The sequence below is a fragment of the Panthera tigris genome, chromosome B2, assembly GCF_018350195.1.
Source record: "Panthera tigris isolate Pti1 chromosome B2, P.tigris_Pti1_mat1.1, whole genome shotgun sequence".
Classification (NCBI taxonomy): Eukaryota; Metazoa; Chordata; class Mammalia; order Carnivora; family Felidae; genus Panthera; species Panthera tigris.
In genome coordinates, this window is record NC_056664.1 from 49,456,613 (window position 1) to 49,479,492 (window position 22,880).

The window sequence follows — 22,880 nt, forward strand, 5'->3', positions numbered from 1 at the left end:
CCACAAATGCTCCCTCACTTTCAACAATAAACAAACATTGAAAAAAAATTTTTTTAACATCCAAGGCCCAAATTAAGAGATCGTTAGTACCTCACGTGGACCACTGTCCCCAAGAGAGCCAATGATCCCAGCTGGAAGAATTCCCACCACACCTCCCCAGATTCACTACCTGTTGGGAGTGGTCCCTATGAGACTCCAGTCACAGGTGGCATTCTTCTTAACAAAGTTTTGAAAGTCAGTTGTGAAAACCATGGTCACCTTCAGGATGTTAGTCATGTGGCCTCTGTATGCAATGCACAACTATGGACACCAAATAAGCACATGAGTTCTGTTAGTGCAAGAAGCAGCCATTCAAGCAATGAGTAATGAAGGGAGTCCACCTCCCTAGAAGCCTGCCTCGTGTTGTGAGAGAGCCATCCCAGGCCCTCTACTCCCGAAGTTTACTAGTCTCACTAAAAAAAGACATAATCAGAATAAATTGTTATTTACTCCACAGAGAGTTATTAAATGCCTACCACTGGGCTAGGAAGTTCGGATTTTAGAGTATCTCCATGAGAAAAACCCCTATTCTGACCGGTTACCTATGCAACCTTGAGCAAGTCACTTACCCTCTCTGAGCTTCAGTTCCTTAACTCTAACTCACTGGCATCCTTGGTTTCTGAGTTCAATAAAATTGCCCCGAGGAGACTTTATAGCAAGGTTTTTCCACTGTTGACCTTTTGGACTGGATAATTCCTTTCTGTGAGGGGGCTGTCCTGTGCACTGTGGGATGTTTAGTGACAGCCCTAGAAACTAGCCACTGCATGCCAGTAGCACTTCCCCAGGTGTGACAACCAAAAATGTCTCCGTAATTGCCAGCCTTTCCCAAGGAGGCAAAATTGCCCCTTTGGGAGCCTCTACTGTAGAGGAGGAGCCAAAAGATGCCCATCTAATCCCAGCTCCCACTGAAACTGATCAGAGATGGAGTTTCATTTTATTTATTTTGAAAGAGAACATGTGTGCAATTGGGAGAGGAGCAGAGAAAGAGGGGAGAGAGAGAATCCCAAGCAGGCTCTGCACGGTCAGCACAGAGCCTGACATGGGTCTCGAACCCATGGACCATGAGATCATGACCTGAGCCGAAATCAAGAGTCAGACTCAACTGACCGAGCCGCCCAGGTGCCTCTCGGAGATGGAATTTTGATGAGTATTGGAGAATGATATGATTTCAGGGATGAAAGAGAATCCTCTTGCCACCCACCCCCAAGTACTGCCATGAGTTCAGCCACCCCCTTGGGCTCACTCAGGGGCCCAAAGAGCAAACAAGCTGCACTCTTTCACGAAAGATGGCAACGCTTGACACAAGGGATTGAAGTTATTCAAGAAGTGTGCTGGTCAATCCATCAGTAAACAAATAACTATAAATAACAGTAACTAGCATTAACTAGGTCCTAACCACTGCACACATTGGTAGATTATATCATGCAACCTTCAACACAATTCTAGACCCTACCATTATCCATTTTACAGAGGAGTAAACTAAAACAAGACACTGAGGACATATAGGGGGGTAGAGTCAAAATTCAAAACCAGATAGTCTGGAGGTGTCTGCGTGGCTCAGTTGGTTAAGTGTCCAACTTCAGCTCAGGTCATGATCTCATGGTTTGTGGGTTCCAGCCCCACATTAGGCTCTGTACTGACAGCTCAGAGCCTGGAGCCTGCGAAGGATTCTGTGTCATCTCCTCTCTCCGCCCCTCCCCTACTCGCGTTCTGTCTCTCTCTCTCTCTCTCGCAAAAATAAACATTTTAAATTTTTAAATAAAAATTAAAAAATTATAAAATAAAACAAAATAGGTTGACTACAGAGTCTGCACTCCCGCCTAGTGAGCAAAGAAAATACTGGAGCTTATAAAAACGTCCATAGGTCTCACAGCTAAGACAAAGGCATCTAACTAATAAGAACCAGAAGTATCTGTTCACCACTTGAAACAGCAGGTAAGAAACCTGGAACCTCAGCCCACAATGCCTTGGGCAAATCATGGCAATTACTCTTTCATGCTCCTGCTTTGCCAATCTCAATGCCAGAGAATAATGCCAACCCCTCCCTACCCACTTCACCTGGCATCCTGATGGCTGCTACTTACGTGTGTGTACCGATCTAGCCAGTAGCCCTTCTGGGCAGCCGGGGGTGTTAGGACAAGGTGTCGAGGCTGGTGGAGGCTGAATCTCCCACAGTAGGGCTCTGTCGCACTGGTGAGGTCCCCCTCAAAGCTGGAACCTTCTGGACCTGGATGCAGATAAAATAGGAAGACAGGCATAAATGTTGAATAAGACAGCTTCTTGACATGTGTAGAGGGATTGGGTTATGAGTGCACCGTGACAGCAGCCCTTCAGCCCTCGGGTGAGCTGGGCCAGGCTTGGGCTTAAAGGCTCCTGCTGTTAAGAACCCCATTCTGCCTGCCACAGAGCATCAAACATCTATTACCATTTTCTGTATGTACCATGACATGAAAAACTGTTGAGAAGCAAAGAGACAAAGAATGCTGACTGGAATTTAGTTCACCTTAGCATTTTAAAAACATGCTCTCACATTTTTAGAATTTGCTAAGACGACTATTTCACGTAACAACTTCTTTATTTGGATACAATTTGGGGCGCCTGGGTGGTTCAGTCAGTTAAGCATCTGACTCTGTTTCAGCTCGGATCATGACCTCATGGTTTTGTGAGTTTGAGCCCCATGTTGGGCTCTGCGCTGACAGTGTGGAGCCTGCTTGGGATTCTTTCTCTCTCTCCATCTCTGGCCCTTCCCTGCTCACACTGACTCTGTCTCTCTCAAAAATAAACAAAAAAATTTTTTGAATTAAATAAGATATGCCATTTTAGGGATTTTGTTCCCGCATGCGTGGTTTGCCTTCCCCCACTGTATGGAATGGGTAGTACTGAGCTCCACCTGACAGCTCACCGTGAATGCCTTCTCTTTCTCTGGCACCCACACCAAGGAGCTTCCTCCCACGTGTGTAATCACTCTCTTGGCCACTCAGTGTCCAAATCCACTTTCCATATCTTTTCTTGACTCTGGTGGCAGGAAATGAAGATTGTTCCCATTTTACAGAATAAAGAGAGAAGACCATGGTAGAGAAGAGGATCTGCATTTGTCAAGCCAAGGACAGCGCATACCTTGTTCAAATCCAAGCCAGAGTAGGATGTTGGCAGAAAGGGGTTCCAGTTGGCATTTGACTGCAAGTAACTTCTCAATGGCTACTTGAATCTGTTTTAAAAAAAAAAAAAACTATCAAGGGGCACCTAGGTGGCTCAGTTGGTTAAGCATCCGACTTTGGCTCAGGTCATGAACTCGCGGTTTGTGAGTTCAAGCCCCATGTCAGGCTCTGTGCTGACAGCTCAGAGCCTGGAGCCTGCTTCAGATTCTGTGTCTCCCCCTCTTTCCGCCCCTCCCCCACTCATGCTCTGTCTCTCTCAAAAATAAGTAAACATTAAAAAAAAAAGTTTTTTTTAAAACTGTCAAGAGTTTATACAGTGGGGATAAAGACACCCGCCCCCAGTTCCCCCACCTGTCATTATTGAAAGAAGTTTCCCACCTGATGGGCTGTGGCATTTTCAGGGACTGGCTGGCTAGAGATATTGTCCCACGTAAGGAAGAAGTTCCTTCTGCCAGACAGAGTCAGCATCTAAAATGTCAAGTGACAAGACTGAATGACATATGCTAATCAAGCCAGAGAAACTCAGGATATATCTCCTCTGCTTGCTATCTCCTTTTATTTATAATTTCAATTTTGTCTAAACTCACTATCACCTAGAGATATCTAGGGATCAAGTGTCATCACCGAATGGAAACGTTCCCATGTCTATCCCCCTGTTCATCCGTTCCCCTTCTTTTCTGTAGGGTGCCAGACTTAAATGTTCCCACTGAATGGCCTCCTTTCAGCCCTTCTCACCCATCACTCTTTCCAGGGGGTGGCCTGGTGGGCAAGAGCAGCCACATGGCACGCCACACTCTCTCAGACGCTTATTCAGTCTCTGCTTTGCTGCTAGCATGTTCCCTGACAGGCACGTTATACTTTTATTATGAAGTAAGATCTATCCTCTTATATCACTTGCTCTTTTCTACTTCACTCTGTGGTTATTTGTGTACATGTTTTACTATTAGACTGTAAGCTTCAAAAGCAGAGTCCATATTGACTCATCTTTGTACACCAAAAAGTGAATTGAAAGTAAGCTGAGATAGTTCAACAAAAATATGGGGCACATCTGAGAGACCCGAAAACCTTGACCTTTACAAAGTCGATGTAGAAAACACCATCTTTCCCTATGGGTAAATAGGGCCTGAATCTGTAAAAGCAATGGGATCTTGTCTGTGTACACATATGTACATGCCTACACAAGTGTGTATGTTTGGAGGACCGTATCTCTACACTGGGGAAAACATTTCCAAAAGAGGACTTACCTGGAAACTTGACCATGAGTAAAGTTATATTCATAATAAGACTTTGCGTTTTCTTCTTAGATGTCTTCACAACCCCTATTGGATAGATATCCTATCTCATGGGGAGCAGAGTTATCATTACATCTCAAGTCTCCTGGCTCCCAGCTAGTGATCCTTCCACTAGACAAGACTATGCTCCTTCCATAGTTCAGCCCCTGACTCTAACCCCACAGGACAAGGAAGAGACACAAACCTGGATTTCCGGAAGTCTCTGGGCACGGATTCGGATCTGATGCTTCTCCCGGAGGTAAGTGCTGACCACAGCGGGGTTCAGCCAGGTGTTGTGGATCTGGACACCAATTCTCATTCCCCTGCTGGGGACTCTCCCATAATGCTCTGCTTCCAGGTAGTACCTGGTGCCACCAACCAGCTCTAATTTAGGAGTCTTCCGCTGCCAGGTCCCTTCATTCCCATGATGCTCCCAGGCGTCAAACCAGTCAGCAGTGCCCACGTTGATGGAGGCCACTTTCACCTGTGGCCCAATAAGCATGTCACTATCAGAACTATGAAGCTTATGAGCATTTTTTTTCTCAATTAGCAAATGTCTGGACAGCTACGAATAGGGTCTTCAGAATGGTCTGCTTTTCCAACAAGTTAGCTCAGTCACGCTGATGTCTGTGGTTGTATACGATCCTCCACTCCCCCCTCTGTCTCTCTATCAAACTGTATTCAGATGAGGCTGGATGGGCCATGTATAGAGCAGAGAGAGCCAACCTGGAAACCTGGCTTTACATGATACTATGGACAAAATAGTTCTAAGCCATTTGAGAAACCTAGAAGGACTTGACCACATCAGAATCTATGATGTTTCTCTAGCCAATCAGCAAAGCAATTTCATAGAAGCATGTTAATAATTTGAGGGGGAAATGTGGTTCTTTGTCAATGGCACTATTGAATTTTGGCTTTTTGTTAGAAGCAGTTTTTGAGAGAGAGAAAGCAAGCATGAGCAGAGGAGGGGCAGACGGAGGGAGAGAGAGAAGGAGAGAGAAGGAGAGAGAGAGAGAAAGAGAAAGAGAAAGAGAAAGAGAAAGAGAAAGAGAGAGAGAGAGAGAGAGAGAGAGAGAGAGAGAGAGAGAGAGGGAGAGGGAGAGAGAGGGAGAGAGAGAGAGGGAGAGGGAGAGAGAGGGAGAGAGAGGGAGAGAGAGGGAGAGAGAGGGAATCTTTTAAGTGGTTCCATGCCCAGTGCAGAGCCCAACACAGGGCTCGATCTCACGAACTGTGAGATCATGACCTGAGCTGAAATCAAGAGTTGGACACAGCCGACTCAGCCACCCAGGCACCCCAAGCACTTTTTCTTATTCTTCAAAGCTGATCAGGGAATTCCTAAAGAAGACTGGCTACATCTCTACCCAAAAATCAGTGCAAAAGGCACAAGCTTTAGAATCAGACAGATAGGAGTTTGAGCCCTAAATATGCCTCTTATGACCCAAGTGACCCTGGATTGGCCACTTCCAAACCTCAATTTCCTTATCTGGAAAATGGAGATAAATATACTCAGCTCACAGAGATGCTGTGAAGATTAGAGACAAGGTATATAAAATGCAGCTTAATGCCTGGCTTCGAGTAAGTGCTTAATGAATGTGCCAACACATTCAACCAAATTCATTTTCAACAATTAAAATCATATCAATTAAGTCTCAATTTTTTTAAATTAACAAAAAATAAGCCCATTCCCTCCACAAAACAAAACATTAAAATCCCTGGTTGCTTAGTGGCATGTTACAACTATTAGTAGAATATGAGAGCTTTAGTAATTTTTTTAAGAATGAAAGACTGGGGACAAGAAAAGGAAAGTAAGAGGAAGGTGAATACCTTGGTCCTTGGGTCCTCTGACTGACTGAGGTACAGGGAAGCTTGATCATCAGCCTGGACCCAGAAAGTGTAATTATTGGTCTCTGGAGCCACAAAGAATCCACTGAGCCGTGCTCTGGAAAGCAGAGAAACACAGAGAAGTGAGAGCAACCAATGCCTGAATCACTGACCCGACAAGTGGGTGCCCTTGTACGTTGTTTTTCTTTATGGCAATGAGGAAGAAACACGGGACTCTTGTGCCACAGGAGTGGCCAGAGTACTCTGTAAACAGCTATTCCCATGGCACCTGCTAATCATTCTCTCAACACATCTCTTCACAGTGGCCATGACTTCCTTCACAGTCATGTACCTTTGGGAAAGTTGCAGCCGCAGCATGGGACTGTCTGGAGGCTTAGCATTTACTAACAGCTAGTGGATTGTAGGGGCTCAATCAATAGAAATATTATTCTTACTATTAGAAATAAAGAGATCACCAGTAAGAATTTGCTCTGACTTGTTCCAGAACCTTGGTTTCTTGTCTCCTACTCCAACATATCATACTTCATGAGGTATATTAGATCACTCCTCTGGCTAAAGTCAGTTATTAGCTGCATCACATGTGTGCATATGCATAGCTGTAAGTGGCAATCACAAATTAGCAAATGTGTTTCCTGTTGAATAATCCTACATGACTTGTGGACAACACTGCAGTTCTTTATGAAGGGGGTAAAGTGATAGGCTTAAAATAACCCCAAATAATGTTAAGAAAAGCTTCTATTTTATCTCCCTCATGGTGGACATCAAGGTCATAGAAGCAGGTGTTTATGTGAGGTTTCATAGACTGGTGGCTCTCTTTAAAATATATTCCTATGGGTGAAGAAGGATATGTGCATAATGAAGCATGGTAGACTTGTGGAGAAATCACAAGACTTGAAATCAGAAAAAATCAGAGCTTAGTTCTGCTACTTGATAATTGTATATAATATTAGATAATTTTCTAACATTAGAAAAGCACTTTACCTATCAGGGACTATAGTTCCTCATCTGCAAACTAGACCTATAAATACATCTTTGGTTGTGGCATCTCATGAACTAACTTGTCTTCAAAGGCCTAGAGCATAGTAATAAGTCAATATAATCAGTTGAACTGAATAAGATCAGGAGACACACTGGATACACTGAGGAATGTCAGGACATGCTGTCTTACCTTGCTCTGTTGGCTGAATGTGCACATGACAAGGCTGGTCATTCCTCAAGATAATGACCTTGCTCTCAACCTTCTATTCTTGGTGTTGTTAATGTTTGTTTATTTTTGAGAGAGAGAGAGAGAGACAGATAGAGACAGAGACAGAGCATAAGCAGGAAAGGGGCAGAGAGAGAGAGGGAGACAGAATCTGAAGCAGGCTCCAGGCTCTGAGCTGTCAGCACGGAGCCCGATGCAGGACTCAAACTCACAAGCCGTGAGATCATGACCTGAGCCAAAGTCGGACGCTTAACCAACTGAGCCACCCAGGTGCCCCTCGACCTTCTAAACCTCTTTGAACACAATGTTGTGTTTAATGTAGGTTATCAGTAAATAATTTTTAATTGTTTGAAGGTCTACTAATTAAATGTTATCTCACAAAAAGAGGGCAGATTTGCTCTGAGTTTACCAGAAACCTCAATACCTACAGAGAGTATTTTTCTAATTAAATATTATGGCTCACAGAGAAAAATCCACTAAATGTGTCAACAATTCCAAATTAACAGACATAACCTACAACTTCGAAGAAGGTTGCAGGCAATTTTATGAAACATAAATGTTTAATGTTTAAGATAAACTCGTGACCTTAGTAGTAGAGACAGATATGGCTAAGTAATGATCAAACTATCTCAATAAATACCACGAATATTTTCTGAAAATCGTTTTGAAAATAACTGCTTTAAAGGTCCATAAATATAATAATTTAGCAATTAATTAATATGCCAATTTTTTAATTTAAAATCTTTGAATTGTAAAGAAATGAAGGACAAAGAGAATGGAAAGAGTTACTCTGATTTGTGGCTCCTCCAAATGGCAGTTAAAGAGACACTCCATGCAGGAGATACATACAGTCAAATGTTCTTTTGTATTTTGAGGTGGTCTCTCTCCTTAACACTCCCCCACACACTGAATATAGCTGAAAGGTTTTCCTTTGAACACTATTGATGATTCTCAGAAACCATGATAAAGATGTATCATTACATGCCACAAGGGACCACAACAATTGCCACTTTAAAACTATGCATTGGTGGTTAAATACCCAGTTAGTAAGGCTTCTGGGACAAGAGACTATTCTGTTCACAGATTTTCTTCCCTACTTGGCTTCTTCAAGGTCTGAGATTCCCTGAACAGGGAACAAAGTCTTTCATTCCACAACTGAGTTGAAATTTAAAATGGCCAAATCCTTGGAGGAAGGCACAGAATGGCTGGAATTCACATTCAGGGGTCATGACCAACCTCTTTGAGAGGATGTTTGGAAAGAGAAGAAATCCATCACACTGTCAAGGATCCATCCCTCTGTATGTACACTGAGAGCACACTAAGGAAACAGTGTGTCTAAGCAATTCTCAACTTTTTATATTTTTAAGACCACTTTAGGAAACTACACATTTCAGCCAGGTCCTCAAAGTGATTAAGAATATTCACAGCAACACTAACAGGAATACCATAATCACATTGCCGTCACTGCTACAGAAAACAATGCCCATAATAACTTCCCCTGCTATTTACCAGCCACTGGGTTGACCTTTGGCACTGAGTAGTTGTTCCAGCAGACATGCTTGCTTTCCAGCCTTTGCTCCCTCATATGACCAGAAAGCATATGCTTGCTTCTTTCTTTGGCATCAGCCAGATGTTGGTTTCATGTCTTAGCCATATACCTACAGCAAGTTTTACGGTGCTCTCATCCAAGTACCCTGGCTTACCCAGATTAATGTTCCAATTGCTAGTCATATCCAAAGCAGACTATAAACTGACTTGTAGAAAATATAAATTTTACCTATTGATCAAAATTCAGCATGTACCTAAAAAGGCTTGTGCTATACCAGCATGACCACCACCAGTTGAGAATATTGATCAAACTGTTGTTGAGTTGGTGGCTGTTAGAGTTTTTCCCCTGGAAACCTCATTGCTTACCTATCTCCTGGTCTCACCTAGGTTAGTAAAGACACTTTTGATATAAACTCCCACTTTTCCTACAGCATACCTGAAGGGTTGCCCTTCTTTTGACCAAAATCCAAATGGAGAACTGGCATTAGGGACAATCTGCCACCAGTACCCAGAAGTGGCTGCAGTCAGATCCAAGCCCTCAGCAGCATCTCCAACTTCAAAAAGCAGCCCTCGATTGCCTGTAAGACAAGTATACCTCAGAAACATCAGAGGACCTTCATCCTCCATTTGGGGAAATACTTTACCTCAGATAACACAGTGAAGATGATCCAGCTACTATCTACAGAGGTGAGTCAACTGAGACCCAGATGTTGCAGTCATGTGAGAGGTTCTATAGATAACACAAATGTTCCAGAAAGCAGAAAATATTGGCTTGGTGTAGGATTTAGCCTCTTGGAAAGATACACTTGATCAAAAGCAATGATAAAAAAAATATTGGGAAATATTTTCAAGGGACCAGAGACAAGTAGGGAGTCTTTTTTAATGAGAGTGTCAGGGAAAGAGAAACAGTCCTGTGGAGAATTGACAGAGCAAACAAATGCTGTGATGGAGTACAGAAGGACAACATGAACTTGGGCTCTGACTTATCTTGTTCAGGAGAGAGTTTCAGTATTTTAAGGTCTAGTTCAACCTGGGAATACTATTCCCTACAACCCTTTGTTCCCAGAAAATTGGCAATCCTTAAATTTTTTCACGTAACGGCCCCAATTTGTGGACTCACACATGGAACAAATTACGTGCCGTACAGCTATGATGTGATATTTTTAATGATATTTTACTTACTAATTTGTGTTTTATATTAAGCAAACTCTGACACCAGAGGTACACGTACAATCAATATTGCATACTAACTTGGACTGCGGGTGCCACTATGGAATCATACATGTGTGGATTCAGATTCCAGCTTTGCCACTTACTAGACCTGTGGCTTTGAGCAAGCAAACTGCTTAATGCCTTCATTCTCTGAGCATCAAAATGGGGTCAATAATAGAGATAACGCACTAAAGACTAAGGGAGATTGAGTTATACATCAGTTGTATCTCAATAAACCTGGGGGGAGGGGGAATGAGTCAATTTGACAATTCTGGCAAAAAAAAAAAAAAAGACTTAGGGAGTCTAAACTATATATACAAAAAGCCTGAAATATGGTAAGTATTCAGTAAAGGATAGCTGCGGTAATTATTATTATTTTAAACTACTACTGTTGTTCCCTGTTAAATCCAACAAAAAAAGGAAGTAGAACAGGAACAAGCAGAAAAATAAGAGCGTATTTAATCTACTACTTGGATTTGTGGATAACTGTTGTGATGTCTGCCCTGTGCATGGAAAGATGTTCTGGGCAACCCTGGCCTCCACTCAGGAGACCAGCTGCACCACCACCACCATCTTGGCTGTAACAGCCAGTTGTTGCCAAATGTGCCCTGGGGACCACTGAGAACCACTGCTTTACGCAGTAATTTGCCCTACTTTCATAGAAGAAACTTCAAAAGGTCTTCATAAAGGACGTTAACTCCCAAGAACAGCTGCATTCAGCTAATTATCCTACCACTACCCAAGCAGCTAAAGCACTGAACGAGGGGAGAGCTCTTTATTTCCTGACAGGAAACACACATTCTCTCCAGCACTTGCTTCAGTAGTTTTGTTCCCTTGGATGGGAGCTCTTCTTGAGTAAAAACTGCAGATCTGGGACCTGAAGAATGCTCAAGCCAAAGCTTTTGCATGCATTTTCACACTCGAATGGCCTTTCTTTAGAAAGGTTTCTCCCCCTGCTGGGTTACTTTCCCTTTAAGTGCCGAACTTCTGGAGTTGAGCTCACTGTCTGTGGTTTCACCATGAAGTCAGCCCCTTATGGGGCAGGTAAGGAATAGAGACGTGCAGCCTGTGGTTCCAGGCTACATAACACACCAACCTCCCTTAGTCCCTAACTACGCCTGAGCTTGCAGTTCTAACGCTCACCAGAAAAGTGTTCCAATGATGCACTTTTAAGCTGCAGCCCTGAGGCGGAAGCTTTACACAGAAAGGAACAAGTAGAATCTGCCACCTTGCCTCCCCCATTTCTGCCCACTTCAGGCATAAACTTGAGGCAAAGGCATGATACATCACTACTTTTCAAAGAAGCAGACAGTCACTCACAGGGAAGAAGAAACAGCATTTAAATGCACCCCACTCTGCCCCACTCCCTGGCCTTGTCTAGTGCTGCTGTTATGGGCACAGGAGAGGACACTCTAATGCTCTGGTCTTCTTAGCCAATGGGCTCACAGCTGACCACAGTATGGAGTGAGGCAGCTTTGGGGTTTCCACCAGTAGCTACAGCAATGTCTTGATTGCAGTTATATTTTTTTTTAATTTTTTTTTTAACATTTATTTACTTTTGAGAGACAGAGCATGAGTGGAGGATGGGCAGAGAGAGAGGGAGACACAAAATCCAAAGCAGGCTCTAGGCTCTGAGCTGTCAACACAGAGCCTGACATGGGGCTCGAACTCATGGACCGAACCATGAGATTATGACCTGAGCTGAAGTTGGATGTTTAACCGACTGAACCACCCAGGTGCCCCTTTTGCAGTTGTACTTTATGTATCAGGTCTCCCCTGAACCCCACTGGCCATTTGGTTGGGAACAGAAGTGCAGGGTCACTAAACATCAGAACAAAGCCAAGAAGCTCTCTGAAAGGAAAGTCCTCACAGTGGTATCACAGGCCCAGAGCTCACTGAGCTAACCAGTCAAACTGCTGAGAAAGCAAACACTTATTTCCACTTCCCGGCTGCTCCTGGTGGTAACTAGAGGCCATTGTACAACGTCCTTACCTGCCTGAGGAGCAGTGAGTCTTGCACCTTTTCCTGGAGCCCTAGTGGTACATTCAATCTTCCTGGGAGACACATGTCTAATATCACACGGAATGCCTGGGGAGAATTTTTTTAATTAGATAAATGGAGAGAGAGAGAGAGGTATATAGGTGTGAGGCAGGACAACATGACCATCCTGAAGTAGACAGGCTCCTATTCTAAGGTAATGAACTGGATGTGAGTAATATAGCAAAAGTTGTCCCCACCAAGTGAAGGAGGCCAGGAAAGGGAGAGTGTAAGGCGACGGGGCATAGGGCAGCTTCCAGTAATTAGAAAGAAAACAAGGCAATGCAGTGCCATTCACTGAGAATGCACAAGCCTCGGCTGAGTGTGGGAGAGTAAAGGTGACGTGAGATTGTGAGGATGTTTTCCTGCATCCTTGGTATCACCAGCCAGAAGAGCCTCCCACCTGGCAGAATAAAAGGTTCTAGATGGGTACCACAAAAGGATTTCCCAAGATGGAATTCCAGAAGAATCTGCATAGCAAATGCCTGCCCAATCTAGGTTATCAAGAGGACTAAGGAGAAGGGTGGGGAGAGGGGTGGCCTTTCAGTAGAAGTGGACCCTTCTGAAGACACAGCTCTACCTTTCCCTTCTCTTCATTCCCAGGATGAGGACACCCGAGGGAATTACCCATGAATTTTTTTAATTTTTATTTTTTATTTAAATCCAACTTAGTTAACATATAGTGTAATAATGATTTCAAGAATAGAATTTAGTGATTAATCACTTACTTATAATACCCAGTGCTCATCCCAACAAGCGTCTTCCTTAATGCCCATCGCCCATTTAGCCCATCCCTCCCACCCTCCACCCCTCCAGCAACACTCAGTTTGTTCTGTATTTAAGAGTCTCTTATGGTTTGTCTCCTTCTCTGTTTTTATCATATTTTTCTTTCCTTCCCCAATGTTCATCTATTTTGTTTCTTAAATTCCACTTATGAGTGAAATCATATGATATTTGTCCTTCTCTGACTTGTTTCACTTAGCATAATACCCTCCAGTTCCATCCACGTTGTTGCAAATGGCAGGATTTCATTATTTTTCATTGCCAAGTAATATTCCATGGTGTGTGTGTATTTATATACAACATCTTCTTTATCCACCCATCAGTCGATGGACATTTGACTTTCTTCCACAACTTGGCTATTGTTGATAGTGCTGCTATAAACATTGGGGTGCATTGCCCCTACAAATCAGCATTTTTGTATCCTTTGGATAAATACCTAGTAATGCAATTGCTGGGTCATAGGGTAGTTTTATTTTTAATTTTTTGAGGAACCTCTATACTGTTTTCCAGAGTGGCTGCACCAGTTTGGGAATTGCTGTAAACTAGGAGTATGTCCATAGACGGTCCCTACAGGACTACAATCCCACCTAGTCTCAAACAAACAGATAAAATACCTTAGGGCAGGATGGCATAATGAGTCAGAAGAGGCAAAAATTTCTTCTCCCCACTCACTGCATGCCATAAGAGACACATAATCTCCTACAGCATTTAAACTATGAACTATTTTCAGCCATTCTAACTTAGTTACCTGCAATGGTAACCCGGACAGGATTGTCAAAGAAGTCTCCCGTAATTATAATGTCTGTTTTTCCCCCAAGGCTCCCAGATTCTGGAAACACAGATAGTATTTCTGCAAAAGAAAAAAAAAAAGTAAGCTTATGAACATAGAATATAGAATGTGACCCAGATAATATAATAATAGAAGGCTATCATTAATGTATTCCTTACTTTAACTTTCTAAGACCAGCAATGGTTGGAAGTTTTTCTAGTGATAGTCACTTAAAATGCATATAATAAGGACTTACCTATAACAATATGTATAATACATATAATACAGGATCAATATTTCAAAGGAAGGGGAGATGCAGTCACCCATGCTAATAGCAGAAATCCTTACATACCATGATGCTTTCTTAGGAAACCTGTCACCAGATCTCAAGTATTCAATTTACAAGTCACAGAACAGTAGGTTTTATGTTATGGAGGAATCAGCTTTGGATGCACCAGGCCAAGCCTTGGTTCACCTGTATGAGTTTGCAGTTTGCTCTAAGCAAGAGAATGAATTGCACCATCTTCAGGAGCCTTGCCCTCCTTCCATCCCACATGCTCTTCTCCCTGTGTACACTCACCACCTCAAACATGTTTTTCCATGCTGCCTCCTGACTGCTTCAAAATCCCACTGTCATATGCCACATATCCCCCAGAATGTAAGATTTTCTGGTCCTTTCCTCTCCTATGATCCAAACTTGACCATTCTAAGTTCTATTCCCTCAAGGGGAAACAGGAGTTGTCTTCTCCAACAAACTGAAGACACAAAGAAGCTAATTATGAATGGTTATGGGTTTTATCGGGGCATTTCTTATATAAGCTCCTGCCTATGAAATAGTATAATTATGACATGCTGGACTAGCACAATTAGAGAGAGTACGTGAAAGTGCAGAGGGGAGGATTAGGAATAGAGCTAGGGTCTATGGAATAGAAAGAAATTTCTAGAAATGATTCCTGAGCTGAATCTTAAAGTGTGAATTAAAACTGGCCAAGTGAAGGAAAGAAATAAGGCAAAGGATGTTTAAATAAAGCAAACGATAGCCTCTGTGGAGAGAGGCTTCATTTAAGGTCCATTTCCGTGTTGCTAGAATGGGAAAGACAGAACAGGAGAAGCAGATGAGGAAGAGACCAGAGGCTGGTACCATTTCCTGTTGAGAGTGGGAAGCCTTTAGAGGGTGGTAAGGGAGAGGCATCAGATGTGTGGTGTAGAGAATGGTGGTGGTGATATAGAGCATGGATCTTTAGGGGACAGAGAACAGATCGGGGCACCTTGGAACCATTGTGGCATGCCAGGCAAAAGACGATGGGATTCTGAATTGAGGTAGTGATTGTAGAGATAGAATGGATACATCATATTTAAGAAATTGATAAGGGGTCTAATTGCAATAAGTAATCTAAAACCTTATCAAGAAATCGATGGGAGGTAAAACCGGCAGAAACTGGTGACTGAGTGGATTAGAGAAGAGAGAGGGGAGGAAAATCGTAGATGAATCCCAAGATTCTTGCTCATTTACTTCTTTCAACAGCTTTTGGAGTTAGAAGGACAAACACCACTTTGTCCACTTTATAGATATTTAATTACAGCTCAGAAAGCTAAATGACTTAACCAAAATCATCAAGTAAACAAATGAATGCCAGCCCTTGGGGAGCTCAGCCCAGTGTCCTTTATAATAGTCCATATTCCCTCTCCCATAGCCTCCTCAGCTATAAGAAAGTTCTAGGGGGTGCCTGGGTAGCTCAGGCAGTTAAGTGTCCAACTTCAGCTCAGGTCATGATCTTGTGGTTCGTGTGTTAGAGCCCTGTGTCAGGCTCTGTGCTGACAGCTCAGAGCCTGGAGCCTACTTCAGATCCTGTGTCTCCCTCTCTCTCTTCCCCTCCCCCATTTGCACTCTGTCTCTCTCTCAAAAATAAACATTAAAAAAATAGTTCTGGCCTGGAGTTCTCATCCCAAGAAGACATCAGTACTGGAAATATGAAATAGCTATGTGATTAGAGATTCCTGTCAGCCTATCTGGCTGGTTCAACAGTGTTAGGCAAATTCACCAGGAATCTTGGGGTCAGGTGGCCAGGAGAGTGGACGTCCCATCATAAATTGTTTATGTGCATAAGATTTCGAATTGGATCTGCATTTTTCTGGCACTGGGACCTTTGGTTACTTTGTCCTTCTGGGCCTGTTTCTTCATCTGTAAAATGAGCCTAGTACTGTCTCATAGTGGAATTAATATTGAGAGTGCATGTACTCAAACCACTCAATAAGGGCCAGCCAGTAAGTTGCTTCTTCACACTTACTCCCAAAGAGACTAGCTATACTGGTTAAAGAAAATAAAGGAGGGGCGCCTGGGTGACTCAGTGAGTTGAGCATCCAACTGTTGATTTCGGCTCAGGTCATGATCCCAGGTTCATGGGATTGAGCCTTCCATCGGACTCCACCCTGAACATGGAGCTTGCTTGGGATTCTCTCTCTCTCCCTCTGTTCCCACCTCTCTAAAATAAAAACATTTTTTTTTAATTTTTAAAAGATGTTAAATAAAAGGCAGAGATCAAAATTCAGATTTTGCAAAATTATCCTATCTAGAGAGTAAATAGCATTTGCCCCTTGACCTATGAAATTTCTTGCACTTTTGGCAAAGGTCGATCTTATTGCCCCTGGAATTTGCACCTACTTCACAGACATATCTTCAGTGGCTTTGGGATTGTCTTCAACACTGAAGTCTAAGTACTCTTCTTTAGTGATCAACCCTCTACTACTGAATTGCATTCACAATTTCATGCAAGTTTCCAATTTCAACATTCATTTTTTTTAGTATGGAGGTTTGCTCATCTGATAGCAACACTGTAGTCTAGCATCAATATCAGCAAGTCATAAGTTGTTGGATGAATACTCAACTGTAGTTTAGCATCAATATCAGCAAGTCATAAGTTGTTGGATGAATACTCAAGGTGAGGTGTTAAAGTAACTGAAAAGATGCACTTTTGTACTTTTCAGTGCCATCGCTCTTCCATCATTTCTCAGAACATACAACAAGGGTGACCTCCTTTCTTTCATTCAGTTTATATCCACAAACTTTGCATAGAAGTCCATGATCGACCCTCTTTTAATATGGCAACCACATGTGACACTCACACAAGCAACTTATTCTCATCCAAAGCTGAAGGGTCTTCCATCACTGTGGGGACAGCCTCAGGTGTTCATGGTCATAGAGAAATGGACAGGAAAAAGGGAAGGAGGATTCTACATTCAGCGAGGTGTGAGGGAAGCAGTGAGGAGGACAGGGAGAAGGAAAATTGTACCTGAATATGTCTGGTACAGGAAAAGCTCCTGTTTAGCACTGACCAGCCAAGCATTCTTGTGTACCATGGACCTTCCAAGACAAAGTTTTGTTTTAGGTGAAAAAAATCATTTGAGATTGCATTTTTTAAATTGGCTGCCTAAAATGAAGATCATGGGCCAACCTCTCCTGATCTTTATAACAGTTTAGATACCAGTTCCTTTTGACAAATAGAGAATGATACCAATGGGGCAATGTATGTTTTGCGATTTAGAAAATTTTTGTATGACAATGATTACACCTACTTCACAGGGTCACAAGCATTAAATGGAATGATGATGTGAAAGGGGCTGGTAAAGAGTTGGCCTACAGTAGATATGCAATAGATATTAGGGTTATTCCTTCCTAAATTCGAGAGAAAGAGAGAGAGAGCCTCCATATCTGGGGCTATGTTACTGCAGGTAATTATGTCACTATCACCACAATGAGATTAATATCAGCTAGATAGCATACTTTTAAAGAAAATCCCTGACAAATTATATAGTGTCAGAACATTAGGTAAGGCATACAGGAATCATTCAGAATCATAATTTCCTCTCCAAAGCTCTATGAAATTGGACCGTTTCCATCTTGAAGAAGGCATTTGCTAGACAATGCATTTCATGGAATTATGTTCTGTTTTAAATTTACAGTATTATGAGATTACTTTTTACTTAAGACCTAATTCCCAAAATTTTGTGCCATCATCCCACTGAAACATCTACAGTACCTCAAGACACAATTATATCCACCTAAGTAAAAGAAACCAAGCAGGTTTCATTATGCTAATCTGTCTGTTTGGAATTTTCCATTAGAAAGGGTTCAAAAAAGTAAGCAAAACAAGAAAGAGATGGATAATACAAAATGATAATAAATCTGCTTACTCCTCATTACTTACTTTCCTTTGTTAAATACTGAGAAACTAACATTCTGGGAGCCTGTAACAAAAAGAAAGACATTAACACAAGAGTCTGCATGTATCATCTGGGCCAGGCCATTGCTACCCTAATCCCAAGGACTCCAGATATCACCAAGTGACTGCCCAAACCCGTGATTTCATTAAGAGTGCCCAGAACAAACACCTCCCAGATTTAGCACCATCACTGTTGACTTCCAACAATAAAAGGATAAATGTAGTAGCATAAAGCAGATAAGAATTACAGCAGGCTCACAGTTCGACTAAACATGGGAAGCCTGGCTCTACTGGTTACCAGCTACAATTTTCTCACCTATAAAGTAAAAGTAATTCTACCAACTTCACCAATCCACTTATTGTGAGGATTAAATTAGCCTTTTAAGGAGTTCTCAATACATGGTAATTACTCTTTTCATGCTTGTGAGAAGCATTCTTGAAACAGTATTTTTCTGATACAGAAAAAGAAACAGAAAAGACTTTAAACTTATGCCACTTCCTGAACGGACCAATGTAGTTGCCTTCCACACGGCACTGCAGAGTCCCAAAACCATGGTCTTCCTGAAGAGGATAGCTGGAGAGAGAACCAAAACCTGAGGTGAGAATTATCAGACAACTCAGAAGTTCTGACTCTTTAGCCAGGAAAGTAAAAAATAAAAGGTCAGTTGGCCAGCAAAAATTGGTAAATACTGAAGGCATAATGAGTTCATGGGAGCAAACACTAGAATAGAACTAGAGTTCTTGTTGATACATATGCTATCAGGAAAGCATGCAGTGCAAGAGACAAAATTTAACTTGCTCCCAACCTCTTTTCAGACCTCTCCATTCTTTCCAAAATCTTTACAACAAGGAGAGAAAAACCCTTAAAAAAGAAAAAAATCTATTATTGGGGCTCCTGGGCGGCTCATTAGGTTAAGTGTCCAACTTCAGCTCAAGTCATGATTTCACAGCTCGTGAGATGGAGCCCAAGTAGGGCTCTGCACTGGGTGTGAAGCCTGCATAAGATTCTCTCATTCCCTCTCCCTCTACCACTCCCCTGCTCACATTCTCTCATGGTCGGTCTCTCTCTCTCTCTCTCCCTCAAAAAAAAAAAAAAAAAAAAAGGTGTGAGTGTGTGTGTGTGTGTGTGTGAGAGAGAGAGAGAGAGAGAGAGAGAGAGAGAGAGAGAGAGAGACAGACAGACAGAGACAGAGAGAAACCCACATGGAAGAACCTAAAAGCACGTATGTAGGCAGGAAAGACACTCACCAGCTTCCTGTCTGCCTGTTTACAAGAGAGCAGGCTGTGACCCAGTTGTCTCCTTGAGCTTCCAAGATCAATGGACTGGATAAAAAAATGGGGTAAAAAAGACATGAGACTCTAGTGTAAGACTCTCAGTAAAAATTCCTAGCAAAACTCAGAGGAAACACTGTTATGAGCATTCTTCTCTGGATTTATGGGGCATCACTGAGGGTGGCCAAAGCCTGTCCCGTGAGGAGATGTTGAATCAACTCTCAGTCTGAAGGTAAGCAATGCATAGCACTGTTTCATGGTCCACACATTCACACTGCAGAAAGAGCGTTTCCCTTTTCCCCCAAAATCCTCATCATACCCACATTGGCTATATTGAGTCTACATAGAACTACTGTGGAGTCGATGCCTCCATTCCCCTTTTCAATGTTATATCCCTGACCAAGGCTGACATGGGACCAAGCAGTGAATGTGGCATATTATTAAGGATGTACTTGGGGCTTGTATCCTCCACAGAAAGAGTCATTTCCTTTCAAGATGAGTTCACCACTACTTAATGCCAAAAATGTAGATCTGGAGAGTAGCCAGATCATGTTCTCCTCACCTAGGGCAGAATCACAGAGATGGAACAGAAGACGATACCCCCATCCTTTCCAGGAGTACAAGGAAAACCAGACACAAGTATATAGAATCCACTCAGCTACAGTAAGACTCGGATTCTTCTACCTTATCAAGCCTGGCTATAACTACTTCAGATATTGCAAAATCACAGTTGCTTAAAGCCTCCCCGAAACACAACTTCAACACATTGCCTCTTATTCCCTTCCTTCCCTAGCACGCGTGATTTAATAGTACCATTTTCCATTTTAAAGTGTCTGGCCATCCTCATCATTCCCAGAAAACAGTAAAATTCAGTGGCTCTCAGTGCCTTCTTCCACGTTTTCCTCTGATCACACTAACAGAATTCCTAAATGCACAAATGGATACCAACCCAAGAAGAAAGTTACAATGGTCTTTGGGGTTCACATGTCGTTTTACAAAAAAAAGAAAAAAAGAATCATTTCAGCCTGAGAAACAAGGGAGAGAAGGGGAAGAACCGAAAAAGAAAACCCACAGATGCAGTTACAGCACAATTCACGCTGAGCCAGAGTGACTAGTTGTCAGTAAATAAATGGACCAACTTAATCGACCAGTTGCAATTACATTAACAAAGTTTGCTGAAGCCCAACTCACCAGGGACCATAAACTGCAAAGAAAACAGCAATTCTGTGCCAACTGCTCACAATTTATTGCTATCGGGGAAGCTGGTCTGAGGAAGCAATCCAGCATGTTTGTAACTCGTTGAACACAGAAACTAACACACGCTTACCTATCAATGTACTCCGCATCGCAGTCAAAGGTTTCTGGTCTTCCAGTGATAATCCAACCATACACATGTATTAGTTCTCCTGTTTTAAGAAGATTTTTGAAATGTAACACACTTCACTCATACTGTAAATTATAACATAAGCAATTTATTTTTGGTACCATCTATTTAATACAGCCAAACTGGACATGACTCAGAATATTAATGCTTTTTTACAAACTGTACAACAGGAAAGGAGTCTCAAGTATGATCCAGTGATCAATATTATACATTAGAAAGTCTAAAATAACTAATTATTGCAATCACAGAGTCAATCAGCTACGTACAGAACACAAAAGCAAGAACAGGTCTTCCCCACAGTTCTATGAAGTATGAGGCTTTCGGGAGGAAGGGCCAGTTTCCACACACTGACTTGTTCTACCCTCTTGGCTGTGTGTAGATCATCACCTAACGTGGGATTTAAGAACACGGTGCCTTGGGGTGCTCTGCATTTCATGACACTTTCCCCTGGGGACTTGCTAATATGGAAAACCAAGGAGGTTCATGTCACATGATCTGGATGGTTATTTGGGGATACTAGACTTTCTTCCAAATCTCAGAGAACAAAAGATAAACATCAAGGATGACCCAAATGGATGGGAACTCAGAAAGGAAGGCATGAGATAGAACAGAATTACAGCTTAAAGGATGGGCAATTGCACATCTCGTTCATTCAAAAATTATGCTCATGTTCAAAGACAGAGCAAATTGAAGACCTGCAAACAGTTGGTGTCAGCCTTGCCCACTGACAAATGGATGACTTCTACTGCTGAGTCTCCTCTATGTGACTCATAGGGATTTCCACTAGGTAACAAGTATTTACTTAATACACCCTCTTTTGAGTTCAAGTTCAAGAGGAAGTGCAGGCATCAGCAATCCCCCCTCTCAGCAAGGTGGACTCTTGGTACTGTCCCTACCCAATCTGTTCATAGTTGGTGAGAAAGGAATCTGTGGTGAGAAAGGAATCTGATGTCACTCTTTCACAAAGAGTTTGGGGGCCCCTACCGGATGCTACATGAGCTGATTTCTTCCATAGTTGAAAACACCTAAACTCAGTTCTGTAGAACTACATGAGGCAAAGTTTTAAGCAAGCACACCATAGTAAGGTGATGTAGTTCAATTTCACCAAACAACCCCACAACCTGGAAATGTGTGCCTTCCAAATAATTAGGAAATTTAACCATATACACTGTAATCTTACAGCATCACAAACAATGTTAAGAGATGAGAGCGGTTTTGGTTAATGAGGTAAAACCACAAAGATGGAAAAGAAAAGAGCACTTAAGGGGATCATGAAGTGACTGAAAGCAGAAGACTTTGAATCTCTTCATGGCCACATTTAAAGTCACAAAAGAACATTACCAAGAAGTTGTTCCCTTCATGCTGTGGGTGCTTTATTAATACAAGAAGACTTTTGTCTGTGGTCACTGGATGACTGACTGGCACTGAAACCATGGGAACCTTCCGGGAAGTATGAGAGCCACTCACCGTACAGATGAATGGGTAGAAGGGGCTAGAACCTAATGCCTTAGACAAAGATCACAGAAATGGAGAAAGCCTAGACTCTGGAGTTCTTTGCTACTATTAACAACTGGCAAAATAATTTCCCTTCATTTTAATAGAGCTAAAGTATTAATTCCCTGGCTTTGATGGGCATGATTTCTTGCTTTCTTGGGCACAATTTTAAAAATTGGTAACAAGTTCTAGAAATTGGGGAATTTTGTGAGTGGTTAACAGTCTTGCTTCTAAATAAAGAAGTCCAAAGGAGCCTGAGAAATGGCTAAGCCAGCCTATGGTTCTGGGTGATTCTCCGTCACAGTGGAGAACTGTTAACCACATATAGAAACTCAACTGCTAATGGAACATCATCTCTCCTGTCCCTACCACCTCCCCCATCTCCCTGGCTGCTATTCTGGGCAGACTTTCCAAATGAAATGAGAGTAATCATCTGGAAAATGATTTCAAAGATGTCACCATGTGGATCCTACCCGGAGGGACCACTCCAACAAGGGGAAAGATACAGTGTGCAGCTCTTGGACTGGGTGGGAGAAATGGGCCTGACAGATCCGTGTGAGCCAATGTCCCACTTCACACCTCTCATGGCAGGCCCCTTCCTCATCCCTCACCCTGTGGACTTCTGCCATCTAAACAAGAGCTTTCTA

The 22,880-nt window shown here is 42.4% G+C and overlaps 1 protein-coding gene across 1 annotated transcript in view; it reads right to left on the bottom strand.

The window, feature by feature from the left end:
* PKHD1 (PKHD1 ciliary IPT domain containing fibrocystin/polyductin) overlaps positions 1 to 22,880 on the bottom strand; it is a 475,560-nt gene that overhangs the window by 440,305 nt on the left and 12,375 nt on the right. Inside the window, exons 6-19 of the mRNA XM_007095512.3 lie at positions 20,683 to 20,761; positions 19,332 to 19,406; positions 18,593 to 18,657; positions 18,069 to 18,108; positions 17,154 to 17,224; positions 13,843 to 13,944; positions 12,267 to 12,362; positions 9,499 to 9,640; positions 6,293 to 6,407; positions 4,674 to 4,952; positions 3,576 to 3,665; positions 3,157 to 3,247; positions 2,124 to 2,266; positions 170 to 300 (exon numbers count right to left, since the gene is read on the bottom strand). Of these exons, the coding sequence (XP_007095574.2) occupies positions 170 to 300; positions 2,124 to 2,266; positions 3,157 to 3,247; positions 3,576 to 3,665; positions 4,674 to 4,952; positions 6,293 to 6,407; positions 9,499 to 9,640; positions 12,267 to 12,362; positions 13,843 to 13,944; positions 17,154 to 17,224; positions 18,069 to 18,108; positions 18,593 to 18,657; positions 19,332 to 19,406; positions 20,683 to 20,761 (1,519 nt within the window). The remainder of the gene's footprint in view (positions 1 to 169; positions 301 to 2,123; positions 2,267 to 3,156; positions 3,248 to 3,575; positions 3,666 to 4,673; positions 4,953 to 6,292; positions 6,408 to 9,498; positions 9,641 to 12,266; positions 12,363 to 13,842; positions 13,945 to 17,153; positions 17,225 to 18,068; positions 18,109 to 18,592; positions 18,658 to 19,331; positions 19,407 to 20,682; positions 20,762 to 22,880) is intronic.